The following is a 13,735-nucleotide window of genomic DNA, read 5'->3' as shown; positions in this document are numbered from 1 at the left end:
TTTTTTCCTTTCCCCATGGCTCAGGTCCCCATTTCACCCACGTGGCATAGCAAACTAGTTGACTTCATTTTTTTGTCAAGTGAGAAGTGAGAAGTTGTGAAGTGCGAAAGGCGAAGTTGTGAGGTGCGAAATGCGAAGGGCGAAGCGCGAAGGTTTGTATCCCCTTTTGTGCGCCTTCTCTGGAGAGGTGCGTCGATGAGGGGGTTCGCAAGCAGGCTGAGCAAAATCAGCATACATACATGAGGCTATGCGCGTGGGCCTTTTGTGGAGAGTCTGCGCTTGATTGAAGATCCACCACCCCCTCGGTGTGTTCTTCCTTTTTTTTTTTTCCATCCTTATAGTTTGTTACTTCCCCCACAGAGCCACCCGAATGAACGGACGTAGGGGCCCCTGCGCGCTCAGCGTTCACATCTGTACACAAGCCGTTTCTCGAAGCCGTTTCTCGAGGCCATTTCTGCTATCCCTCTCTGCGCAAATGAGTTGCCTGCATTGACCACCCGGACCTCCCACCAGTGTGCATACCGAAACGTGTAGCACGAGGGAAGTAGCGCGAGAGGGGTCACGTCTACCGACAGGCTGTACAAACACTTGCACACACGTGGTCACGTCTGCCGACAGACCCCACAGAGACTTGTACAGACGTGGCCTTGCCAAAATGAGGAAAATACTGCACTCGAATAAGCTGATGAAGGAGAATGGAGAGATGCTCAGGCGGAGGTTCCACGTGGGTGGGTACGCGAGCAGCGACAACTTCAACCCCAGCATGGCTGCCTACATTGAGGGCGCCTACCGGATATGGCGACAAGACAGGTAAGCAGCGAAATTTCGAAGCTGCCAAGGTGCGCCGTGGCGCGGCTAAGTGGCACGCGGAAGTAGCACTAGGAAGTAGCACTCGGAAGTAGCACACGGAAGTAGCGCACCCAAGTGACACCCCCAAGTGGCACCCCCAAGTGACACCCCCAAGTGGCACCCCCAAGTGACACCCCCAAGTGACACCCCCAAGTGACACCCCCAAGTGGCACCCCCAAGTGACACCTTTGACTCGCTGCTAACCCCGTTTACTGCCCCTCCACACCCCCTTCGTAGGAACTCGCTGCATAAGTCATGGGACCACTACTTCGCGGAGATGTCAGAAGAAACGGGGTCTCTGGGGAGCGCCATCCCTCACATGCTGACCACGAAGGAGGAAGCAGAGAGGGACATTCGAAGCAGAATGGGAGAGAAGCTACTCCCCAAGTATAGCAATAGCAATCTCAGAATCACATACGTAAATAATGAAATGCTTGATAAGGGGAGGATGGGAAATATATACGACATTGCCCGAATAGTGCAGCTGATCAGGTGGTACCAAAAGAAGGGTCATCTGTATGCAAACATAAACCCGTTACCCCTGCCGAATACACCTCCGTACAGTAGCGTTGTAAATGAAACGGACAAGAAAAAAATGAGCTACTCGGATTTTGGGTTCACGCAGGAAGATCTAGATGCAGAATTTTCTTTCGACTTGCCATCCATTACTGGTTTTTCGAGTGATAAAAAGGAGACAAGCACGTTGAGGAGTTTAATCGAGAGATTAGAACAGACCTACTGTGGGACAATCGGCTTTGAGTACATGCACATAACAGACGAAAATGTCGTGAACTACATCGTGAAGAGGATCGAAAAGGATCGCAAATTCCAATATGATAATAAGGCAAAAAGAAAGATCCTAGAAAATACAGCAAGAGCTTTTATATTTGAAAATTACATGGCAGCAAAGTTCGCTACGACGAAGCGGTTTGGAGTAGACGGATGTGAGACGCTCATTACTGGGATGAAGGCTCTCATCTCGAGAGCAGCCATGTTACACATTGACAGTGTACTCATGAGTATGTCTCACCGAGGTCGACTGAACGTTCTTTTTAATGTCCTACATAAACCATTAGAGAATATGATGTCAGAATTTAGAGGTAAGACAGGCTTCACAGATAACATATGGGGAAACACAGGAGATGTGAAGTATCACTTGGGTGTAGAGATTGATCACTTAGATGAAGAATCTAATCGATATATCCACATGGGTATTGTAGACAATTCATCACATCTAGAATCGGTAGATCCAATTTTAATGGGACAAGCTAGAGCACAACAATATTACTGTAATGATAAAGAAAAGGATAAAGTCCTCCCGATTACAATCCATGGAGATGCCTCTATAGCAGGACAAGGGATAGCATACGAGACGTTGCAAATGTCAAAGCTACCAAGTTACAACGTCGGAGGGACTATACACATAGTAGTGAATAACCAAATTGGGTTCACTACCTATCCGGTAGATGCAAGGTCAGGTAAATATTGTACAGATATAGCGAAATGTATAGATATTCCAATCATCCATGTGAATGCAGATGACCCAGAAGCAGTAACATACGTATTCGAGTTAGCACTAGACATAAGGAACAAGTTCCACATTGACACCATTATCGATATAGTGGGATATCGTCGATTCGGACATAACGAGCTAGATATGCCTAAATTTACGAACCCGTTACTCTATGATATAATTACAAGACATGAATCCGTTTTGGACCTATACAGTAAAAAGCTAATCCGTGAAGGAGTAATCACTCTTGAAGAGTTTGAAAAAAACAAAACAGATATATATAACTTATACGAAGATGTATATGAAAAATCGAAATCATTTGTTCCAACTCCAAAGGAGAAATACCTACCACAATGGGAGCATATGGTTACTCCTCAGAAATTTTCTCCATCTAGAAAAACAGGAGTAGAGAAAAAAGTGCTTCTAGATTTAGGGAAGCAAATATTTACAATACGAGAGAATTTCCATGCTCATCCGATTATTACCAAGTTGTTTAAAGCACGTATTGATAGCTTGAATACAGGAAATAATATCGATTTCGGGACAGCAGAACTGTTGGCATATGCCACATTATTATCTGATGGATTTCATGCTAGACTATCTGGACAAGATTCACAAAGAGGGACCTTCTCCCATAGACATGCAGTACTTCATGATCAGGTTACCTATGATTCGTATAACATTTTTGACTCTCTTAAAACACCACATACTATAGAGGTGAATAACTCCTTGCTCTCCGAATATGCAGCGTTAGGGTTCGAAATAGGATACAGTTATGAACACCCAGATGCGCTAGTCGTATGGGAAGCTCAATTTGGTGATTTTGCTAACGGGGCTCAAGTAATGATAGATAATTATATCGCTTCTGGAGAAACAAAATGGAATAAACAATCAGGAATTGTAATGTTTTTACCTCATGGATATGATGGACAAGGTCCTGAACACTCCTCTGCTCGAATTGAACGTTTTCTACAGCTATGTGATGACAGGGAAGACATAGCTACATATTCTGTGGAGAAGGATAAAACGATAATACAGCAACATAACATGCAAGTAATTAATTGTACCAAGCCATCTAATCTGTTTCATGCTTTGAGGAGACAAATGCATAGATCCTTTAGAAAACCACTCATTGCTATCACTCCTAAGAAAATGTTAAAAATGAGAATGGCATTTGATGTTATAGAAAATTTTATTTCATCCACAGAGTTCCTTCCTTACTTACCTGAACAACAAGGACATAAATTAAATCCAAAGGATGACATCAAACGGATTATTTTATGTTCTGGTCAAGTCTACTACGATCTGTTGAATTATAGAGAAGCTAATGAGATTAAAAATATTGCGATAGCAACTATTGAGCAGTTGTCTCCTTTTCCTTTTAAACAGTTCATGCAGGATTTACAGAGCTACCCAAACTTGAGAGATGTAATTTGGGTTCAGGAAGAACACATGAATATGGGACCTTGGTTCTACGTTTCTCGACGTATCGAGGCAGCCATTCAGCAGCTCAAAAGGGACAACCCCGATTGGGACATTGAAGTGCCCCAAGTTTTCTACTCCGGCAGGGACGTCTACGCTGCGCAGTCCGCTGGAGACCTCAACCTCCACCTCTACCAGCTGGACGAGTTTCTGCTCGACGCCTTTAACCTGTCCAAGGCGCACCACATGCACGCGCACAAGTACGCCGCGGTGCAGCGGAGCAGCGAGGCGGTGTAGCGGAGCAGCGAAGCGGTGCAGCGAAGCGGTAGAAGCCATGTGCATCTACACAGAGCGCGTCTCGCTACACCTGCACGCCTAAGAGCGTGCTGACGAGGCATCCCCCCCCCCAGCGCGCGTGCACTTATTATTTTATTATCATTATTTTTTTTTTTCCATTCTACACTTTGAACATCTGCGAATAACGGGAATGTACAGATTCTTCATTTTCACTGAGAGTCTCCACCCTGCTCTCCTCCTCTGCTCATCGTGAACGAGGTCAAATCGCAAAGTGGAGACGTGCCAATGGGGTGTATGTGTGGGATGGGCGTGCTAGTTGATCCCTCGTGTTGTCAGCTGGGTCCACTTGGTGGGGATGTCCCCACAGATGGATAAGAACACACGATCGAATGAACGAATGAACACCTGCACGTATTAACGCATGAACACATAACATGTAACACGTGGCCTTTACGTTGCTGACTTTGAAGGGGGGTAGTTACTCCCCCAAGGGGACACAGGTCATAGAGACGGGCACACTTAAGGGGAGGTCCCTTCGGAGGGCCGCTTAACCGTGGTGTAAGTCTACCCATGTTGGGAAGCGCTCGTGGTGAGCTTCGCTTCGCTTGCCGTGGGGATGGGCCACCTTTCAGGCAAGCAAAATGGCTTTCGTTCAGGGGTTACAAAAAAAAAGAAGCGCGGTGCGAACGGCACCCAGAAAGGAGCCAGGCTATAGGCGGTATAGCAGCTGACCAGCAACGGCCACCTCCCAGCAACCGCCGCCTCCCAGCAACCGCCGCCTCCCAGCAACCGCTTCCTAGCAACCGCTACGCGTCGGCCTCCGTCCGGGTGAGGAGCCCCTTTTTGAGGAGGTACTTGAGCATGAACTTGGTGTAGAAGTCGGTAGGCAGTCCCCGGCCGTGGGTGTGCTCGCGGCGCGGGCTGTCCTGCAGCGTGCAACACAAAAATAGGAGCTTAAACGATTGAGAAAAGGATTTAACTCGGTCGTTATGTACAGCTTTTAGTCGATCTGCATAGGAGTTATAACCCCACTCGCAAAGGTACAGTCGAACCTTGTGGCTGAAGCGACTATCGTTGCACATGGCATTCAGGTCTTCATATTTCTGGTCTATTATGTGGATGCTTTCATCCCCTCGATGATATTTCTCAATAACAAAATTGATCATGTTACACTTCTCCCTCAGCATATCGAGATAGTACCTGTGGTTAAGGAAGTGGTAGTCTCTTTTTTTCGTCTTCTCCTGGTGCTTCAGGTATTCCAAGTCTACGTTGTATGGATCGTATAGATAATCATCCTGAAGGTCACCTTGGCGTCCTCCCTTAGGGGGGGTAGACTCTCTTTTTGCAAAATAGGGAGACTTGAGGAGTCTCTTCAAATTAGTGATTACCGAGTTGGAGTCCCCCTCGCTTGGGGATTCTTCCCCCTTCCGTAGGTAGTCTTTCCCAAAAATGCGCAGAAGGTGTGAGTCCCCCTTATTAGCAATGTCTACGCCAAACAGTTTGAGAGTGTATTCAATATAAGCACCATCCTCCATGGTAGAAACGACATAGATGGGTTTTTTAAAAACGTTTATGTTGTGATTAATCAAATCGACTGCACATGTATTAAACGTCCTGTGGTTCTTCCTCTCCTGTTCACTCAATGCTTCACAAGGGTAACGATACTGCATCAGGTGGACATATGCATCCTCCTCATGCTCCTTGAGTAATTTCCTCGTTCTTTCAAATTGGGTTCGAACCCATTTAGGATCTACTCCATATCGTTCATACAACTTAAGGTTCATTTTTTTTTTGTAAAATTCTGCAAAGTCGTTGTGGAAGCTGGGAAAGACATTTTCGAAATTTTCAATTTTCTTATATTTGGTGATAACGGATGGGTTAAAGGTGCCCCTGGTGAATTCCTTCACGAGGTTGTAAATGTGCAGCTGCGCTCGCGGGTCAGTGTGTAGCTGCGCTTGCTGGTCTGTGTGTAGCTCTGCTTGCTGGTCACTGTGTAACTGCGCTTGCTGGGCAGGGTGCGACGGGGGAAGGGTTCCGTTTGGGGACTCCACCCCTACGGGTTGCTTCCTATTTCCCTGGTGGAGCTTCTCCTCCTCCCCGTGAAGACACTCGCGCACTTTTTCCAGCTTCGCCTGCATGAAGTTCTTCTCTCGACAAATACGCACCATCTCGTTAATGTCATAGTTGTACTTGGTACATATGCCATCCATCTCGTCATACACATACTTAATCGCAATCACCAAGTCTTCTGTGGTTTTTAAAAATTTATATAAATAAAGAAATCTTGAGTAAAGGAATTTTGGGATGAGTTTCAACAGAATGAACGGGTCGTCACTCTTGGGTGGTTCACTACTGCTTGACTCTCCTTCCCTAAAGAGATAATTCCTTGACTGAACAAAATCGTACAAGGGTAACCCCTCGATGGTCTTCCCGTTAAACAGCAGATAGGGGTACCACCCCTTCTGTGAGGTTCCTCTCCCACACCTCTTCTCAAATAAACGAAGAAAAGTCAAAAACGCCACAACAATTTTCTCTTGCTTATTCATATTTATCACTCCATCGAAATTAAAAATAAACATGTCATCTGGGTAGTAGTTTAGGACGTAGGGTAGTTGGTAGTTTGTATCTCTATATATGAGAGGGTCATCTAAATGGGTTCCTTTTTCTCCACCTTTGTAGAGCTTTATGTAATCCCTTTCCTTCTGTAAATGTACGTTAGCTAGCTTCTGACTAAATGAGGGTGTCCTATTTACATCCTTCATCTCTATGTCTTTCAAAAGGCTGTAAATGCAGATCCCTTCATCGTATGCAGAGGTCCTATCGTTGGTGGTGCGAAATATGTTGACGTTGAGGTTGGAGTTTATTTTGACCTCCTCCGGTTCGAATTTGTTAATTTTGAGATTATGCTCGTTCGCCTCTTCATCGGGGGCTTCTTCATCGGGGGCTTCTCCGGGGACTTCCCCGCCTCTCTTAGCGGCTTCTCCTCTTTTAGCGGCTTCTCCTCTTTTAGCGGCTTCTCCTCCCTTCGCCGCTTCTCCTCCCTTCGCCGCTTCCACTCCCTTCACCGCCTTCCCCTTCCCTGCCCTGGAGGCGCCTCCCCTTCGTTGCCGCGGGACGAGCGCATGGTTAAGGAAAAAGGTGCCTTGCCTGCTCCCCCTCGCGCGCGTTTCGCACACATCCACTAGGAGCAGCAGCAGCCAAAGCAGCAGCAGCCAAAGCAGCAACTTCGGGAACCACATTTGGATACACTGCAAATAAGTGACAACGCTCCCCCCCCTTCGACCTACTTCTTTTTCTTCCTCAACTGGGACCCACTCTGAAGTAGGACCTCCTTTCGTGAGTCCCCTTTCGAGTCCGCCTTCCACCTCGATATTTATGTGAAAAAAAAAAAAAAAGGGGACTCTCCTCCCCCTGAGACCCCTAATCTTTTTTGTGTTGTTTTCCTTGTCAATCACTCGGACGGGGCACAATCCCCACAGAGTCTCTTCCCCTACACCCGCGGGTCATACTCTGCACATGTATCTCTCCACACACACATGCCGTACATTGCATAGGAATTAATTTCTGGTAGGGACCTCATGAGAAGCAGTTTTTCGAAAAGGCTCTTTACCTTACGGAAGCGAAAGCCCACCTACATGCTCAGCTTCACGAAATGGCCACGCTGCTGTTCCCGCGCAGAAAGGAAGTTCTCCCTTTGGGCCACAAAAAAATAATGAAGTAAATAAATAAAAACACCACCACAATAGCTACCACAAAAATTATCACAATAACTACCACGAACACTGCCACAATCACTGCCACAAACACTGCCACTTAAGAGTTAACTCCTCGTGGTCGCAACTCTCTCGTGCATCAGAAAAATCAGCCCCTTTTATTTTGCAAACCCCTCCTTCTATGTTTACACCACAGAAGGGGATGGATCATATGCTTCTTTTTTTTTTTTCCCATCATCTGCAGATGCAGAGGTCAACTGAACGCGCAGATATGGCAGCTGCGCCTACACATGCAGATCGGGCGGGGCTGCAAAAAATGGCAACCCCTCCCATAATGAATCGATTCGCTTAAAATGGAGAAAGCAAGCGGAAGAGTTCCCACGTGTGAACTCCCCTTCATCAGTTGTGTAAGTCAAAAAAAAAAAAAGAAAGAAAAAAAAAGTATATATAAAACGGATGGTCCCTCTGCTAACCACTTTCGCGACACATCCACGCTGGAGAGTCCAGAAAAATGAGCCGCCGCCTTCCTTTACAAAATGGGTCGAATGGGTCGAATGGGTCGATCTGCACAAACCGCGGCAGGTGGACCCTTCGCGGCGGGTGGACCATCCCCGCCGGTGCTCACCCCTGCGTGATGGAATAAACAGCATAGAGGAACCAGTAGGCCTTCAAAAAAATCTCATTTTCACACTTATATTTTATTAAAAAAAAAAGGTAGTGCATTTTGAAGAAAAACAAAAAAGACACAAAGTACTGATTATATATATTAGCCAAGTGGGCATTTTTTTTCTGGCAATAAAAAACCCCATTAAGGTTATTAAAGAAGTGATCCTTCTCCTCATTTGAAGGACCATTTTTGTGTATCCTCCTCAAATTACTTATCGTAATTCCTACACTGTATTTTATGTTGTTCATGAAAATGCAGCCTACACTCGTTAGCATCTTTATGATGTTATTTTCGTCCACGTAAACTCTTTTTTTTATTTTTTTTCATTTTTTTTAAAAAGAGAAAACTGCCGTCGCTGCTTGTGTTGATTGAGTCGATCGGGACACCCCCGTTGTGGTACCCCCCCGTGTGGTAATCCCCTGTGTGGTAACCCCCCGTGTGGCAATCCCCCTTGTGATCTTCCTCCGTTTCGTTCATCGAGGAAGAAGTGTCACTTTTGGTGTTTGCGCCTCCCCGAGCCATCATCATGTAGGAAAAGATCGAGTCGTCCATTTTTTTTTTTTTTTTTTAAGGAGCCTTTTCCCCGTGTGATTTTTCACCCCTTCGGCTAGCCCACCCTTTTTATGTTCCCTCTCGTTTGGCGCCCTCTTCTCCCTTTTGTTGCTCCCCAAGCGGGGGGTACCCCTTCTTCGCCTTCGCTTCTCCTTTGAGAAATACAGACTGTAGCCACTTCCGTCGCTGTGGTTACTGAGGTGGGTGCTGTCATTCCGATTGTGTCCACTGCGGGGGGGGTTCCCCTCCCCTTCTTCTCTCTTGCCCCCTTCAACTATCCGTTTTGAAAACAACGCATGCTTCTTCAGCTCGTCAAAGTAGAAAAGGTACGCTTCCACCGAGTGGTTATAATTGGCTCGATTAAATCTCCGCAGAGCGGATTCTTTATATTGCCTATTCAACATGTGATAGTACCTGCAAATATTATTACAAAAATATGATCGGTTGGGTCGCTTCTTCTTGTCACTCACAAAATTGAAGTCGACACTACACAGGGAAATGCATAAATCTAGAAAAGAATTTAAAATGATATCAAATGTGTTCATGAGCAGGGTAGTTTTATTTCCACATTTGTTGGACGTGGGGGAAAAGCTACAATTAAGGTTTCTTTCTTTTTTTTTTTTTTTAAAAAATTTTTTCTTCATTAGGATCATTTCGGAGAGTTGTTTTATCCTTTCGAATTCGCTTCCTTCCTGGGGGGTAGTTATTCCACTTAGATCTCCTTCCTGCCTGTGCGACCTCATCACGCGTACATTCGATCCCTTTCTGACAATCTTCATCCGGTTGTGTATCGCGAAAGACGGAATCTCTTCCTCGACTGTATCGACTGGATTGGCCTGCATGTCTATCAGAGGTGGTTAGGGGTCACAAGTAGGGATAATATTCACGTGTACATGTAACAAATGAGTGTATGCGTGTGTAGGGGTAGGTACACTTGGGAAAGGCGCACTTCTTTTCCACTCTCCCTGTTGCTGCGGGTTTAGTGTGCTCACCTGGCACGTGGCCACGGAGAAGGCGAGACAATCGAGCACCAACACACCGATCGCTATACTTAAACACCAACTTGATCGAGTAAGAAAGGAGCACATTCAAATAGGTGCACGAAAAATAAACGTTGTGAATATGCATGAACAGATAAAAAGAATTTAGTACAAAAAAAATAAACTCATTTATGTTGAATCCATTGTCTGCGTAGTATTCCTTTGTGTAGTTGTACATAGAGAGGTTATCACTAGAGTCACTATTTTCGTAGGAGTTGCAATCCGATTCAATAAAGTTCTCGTTTTTATTTTGCGCAAACGTAAAAGGTACGTCCGAAATTTTTTTTTTATTCTTCTTGTTTAGTAGGGGGCATCCACTCTGTGATTGCATATATATGAAGTTTTCCTTTTTTTTTTTTCTTGACATTTTTTTTTTTTTTTTTTTACTTTCCTTCTGCTTTTTAATATATTCAGCTAGCTCCTTCGAATTTAGCAGAGTCTCAATTTGGTTATTAAAAATTTTGTACGTGTACAATCTGTTTCTTTTAATTTTTTTTTTTATATAATCGTTATGTATTAGCGTGGTATCCTTATGCAGGCTTGGCATGTGCAAATGGCTACCTGGATGGCTCATCTGCCGCTCAGCCAAATGTGCTGCCTCCTCTCCTTTCTTGTGCTTCATCAATGTGCTACTGCATTCGTCCACTTGTAAAAGGTGGTAATATCCCTCGGTCGACTTTTTCATGTCTATCCTGTTCATATAAAAGGAGAAAAACTGCTCGCTACAGATAATACTTATGCTTTTTATAAAATCCTGCAATCCTCGTGCGTTTTGCAACCCGCAAGGAGTTTTCAGCTCGCTCTGGTAAAATGAGTGGATTCGATTCCACCGTAGGTTCCTTTTTAAAACTTCTTGCAGTTCTTTCTCCTCATCGTACAAGGGGGTGCGCTCCCTTGACATTAGAGGGACGCTTTGGATGGAAGCTCTTTCCTCCACGTCGTCCGCCTGGTGTGATGGCCCTGCGTGTGTTGTGCTGCCCCGTCCTTCCTTGGGGCCCCCTTTCGAAATGGCTTCCCCGGAGGTGCGGTTCTGCTGATTGGCGGGGTTCGCCTGGCTCGCCTGATTGGCCTGATTTGCCTGGTTCGCGCGCCTCCCCGCATGCCTGTGCGTGTTTCCATCTGCTTTGTTCTCGCTATTGCGCTTCTTCTCGTTGCTGCTCTGCTTCTCGTTGCTACTCCGCTTCTTCCCGTTGCCACTCCTCTCCTCCTGCTCATCCACGACCTCATAGTTCAGACTCTCAAAGTCGCCCCTAATTTCGAACGCGTGCAACAAGCTTATGTTTCTTCCAAATACGGCGGAGTAGTCCCTGCTGGGGTCCCCTCCGGTTATCAGCGTATCCAGCTTTGCCTGCACGTCCAGGCGGTTAATGTGCTCCCACAGCTTGTCATTCGGTTCGTCCCAAGCGGTGTGTGCACCCTTTCGTTGCTCCCCGCGTTCTACATCACTTTGATCTCCCCCTACGTGCCGCCTCTCCCCTGCATGAACTCCCTTTTGCACATCCCCCTTAAAAAGATTCCTATTGTTAATCGAGCCAGTGCTGTCCACTCCGTTGTGGGTCTCTCCTCTAACGGAAACCTCGCTGTACCCCCTCTTCCCCGCTGTGCCGTTACAGTCAAATTTAAAGAAACGAATGGAGCGCTCCTTTATCCTTTTGGCTACGTACATGAGGTAGGGACTGATGCGGTATTCCTCCCTACGTGTTATTAACACCCTCGTGAGATACACGTGAAAAAGTGTGGGCAAAATGGACAGGGAAAAATACAGAAGGATATACAAATGCTCATAATTTAACCTATTAAACATTAAAAACATATTTTTTAACTTATAAAAATTATTGACATTGAAATTTGCATTCGATGGATGTGTCATTTCTCGGTGACATGAGTGTTTCTTTTTCTTCTCCCCATGGTTGACGTCACAACTGTAGTTGCAGTGGAAGTCACCTTTGTTGTCTCCTTCCGCATCGCCCGAAGCGTGTGAAAGGAATTTACTTAAAATTGCACTCGAATGGGTGCTTTTCTCCGTCTTAATTGTGTTGCCATCGTCACGTACATCGTTAGCTTCTCTCTCCTTTACCACCTTCGTAAAAGAGGACACGTTACGCTCATTAATAAGGTGCTTCTCTGTGTCTTTAAAGGTGTTACCACCTTCGTTCACTTCAAAAAAGCAGTGATTTGTCTTCCTGTTCCTGTTTTTCATTTCGCATTTTTTCTTTCTTCCATCGCTTTGTTCATAATTTACAAAATCGCTGCTTTCGCTCGGGTAGGTGAACAAAAAGTTGTTTTCTCCTTCCGTCCGAATGGTCGAATCTACGTGTTGTGTGAAGTATGTGGGGTGTTCCCATATGAGTGTAAATTTGGACATGTGTGTGCAGTGGCCATTTTGCTAAGCCAGCTAGCTATATTGTTCCGCAGTGTACTATACTGCGCTGTTTTTTTTTTTTTTTTTTTTTTTTTACCATTTTGTTCACATTTTGCCTGACTGGTCAGGCAGTTTTTATCATTTTCCCGCAGAAAGGCGCACCCGCTCGGAGGTACCCGCAGACCCGCTTCACACACATCCTTGTTATCATAAATTCCCTTCAGACTATGATACAGCTCGTTGAAATAGTGACAGTTGTTGAAGTAGAAGTAATACTCAACAAGGGTTAAAAAGTGCTTGTAAATTAGCAGCAAAAATTTGTCGTCTTTGTCTCCACTTGTGAATGTGCATATGTAGAGGAAGTGATTAAACAGCTCGCTGTTAATTATTAATGTGTACAAAAATTCAATATATATGTCCGTTTCGTGGCTGCACAGGTGCAGTAGGTCGTGCACGAGCTCTTCATAATTGGTGAAGACGTGGAAAAAGCTGCATCCTTCTGGGCTTTCTTCCTTGTATTTTGCGCGCTTCACTGCATAGTTTTTTTTTCCCCGTCTTCCTTTTATCCCCCCGCCTGTCTCGCTGTTGCCGCTCCTACTTATACTGCTTTTTCGTATATCCCCCTTCCCCGTGTAGCTTCCACTTTCGCCCCCCACCTCGCACTTCCTCCCCTTCAAAAACGTCACATATTTATTCCTGTAGTGTGATAAGCTCTTGGCCAAAAAAATGACTTTCTCTACAAGTTCGTTCACTTTTTCACTGTACACAAAACTGGTTCTTACGTGTGAATGGTTAGTTTTCATCATTGGGGTGTCATGCGAAGGGGGGAGGGGATTACTTCTATTTGTTGTATTTATTTTTTTACCTGATCTGGTTGTCTCCACCTGCCCCCTATGCCAGTTGTTCCGATTGAGAAGCGGAAGAAAAGAAAGTAATTTCTGTTCTGTTCCTTTCCCTGTTGCCTGTCAGCTGATGGTATTTTTTTTTTTTTTCCCAAGTGACTTTTCGAAAGCGTTCCCAAAATGAAGTTTTGCATCATCACATAATTCCATGCATTGTCGACAGTTAAGTAAGCTCCGATTGGGTTTATATTTATTAGGGTTAAACACTACCTTGGGGTCTTCACCTTGCCCTGATGTTAACTTGGATGTTTAGCTAACTTTGGCACTCCTCTATTTGGAGTTGAGAAGATACCCGAACGGAGGGCACAACCGGCTGGCACATTTGTTTGGGATTTTTTCCCAACACGGTTTGGTAGGCGGCGCAATGGGAAGAGGTAGAATGAGCAAGAGGGAAAAATATACAAAATGGGAAAAAAAA

At 45.2% G+C, this 13,735-nt stretch overlaps 3 protein-coding genes across 3 annotated transcripts; 1 reads left to right on the top strand and 2 right to left on the bottom strand.

Annotated features, from left to right (window-relative positions):
• Window positions 1-655: 655 nt before the first annotated feature.
• Window positions 656-4,081, top strand: PCYB_052050 (2-oxoglutarate dehydrogenase E1 component mitochondrial precursor; the record flags this gene model as incomplete). Its single annotated transcript, XM_004221086.1, has 2 exons — window positions 656-810; window positions 1,087-4,081. 2 exons carry the CDS (start codon window positions 656-658, stop codon window positions 4,079-4,081), a joined length of 3,150 nt encoding a protein of 1,049 aa, XP_004221134.1.
• Window positions 4,082-4,893: 812 nt separating this feature from the next.
• Window positions 4,894-6,843, bottom strand: PCYB_052040 (hypothetical protein; the record flags this gene model as incomplete). The annotated part of the gene is made up of 1 exon (XM_004221085.1): window positions 4,894-6,843. A coding segment is annotated over one exon (1,950 nt), but the record flags the coding sequence as incomplete, so codon positions are not given.
• A 2,142-nt stretch (window positions 6,844-8,985) lies between these two features.
• PCYB_052030 (hypothetical protein) lies at window positions 8,986-13,221 on the bottom strand (the record flags this gene model as incomplete). The annotated part of the gene is made up of 4 exons (XM_004221084.1): window positions 12,513-13,221; window positions 10,053-12,363; window positions 9,506-9,855; window positions 8,986-9,427 (listed from the first exon to the last, which is right to left on the bottom strand). Exons 3-4 carry the CDS (start codon window positions 9,853-9,855, stop codon window positions 8,986-8,988), a joined length of 792 nt encoding a protein of 263 aa, XP_004221132.1. The 5' UTR covers window positions 10,053-12,363; window positions 12,513-13,221.
• Between the last annotated feature and the right edge of the window lie 514 nt (window positions 13,222-13,735).

Source organism: Plasmodium cynomolgi, chromosome 5 (genome assembly GCF_000321355.1).
Source record: "Plasmodium cynomolgi strain B DNA, chromosome 5, whole genome shotgun sequence".
Classification (NCBI taxonomy): domain Eukaryota; phylum Apicomplexa; class Aconoidasida; order Haemosporida; family Plasmodiidae; genus Plasmodium; species Plasmodium cynomolgi.
This window is presented reverse-complemented; position numbering and strand designations above follow the sequence as displayed.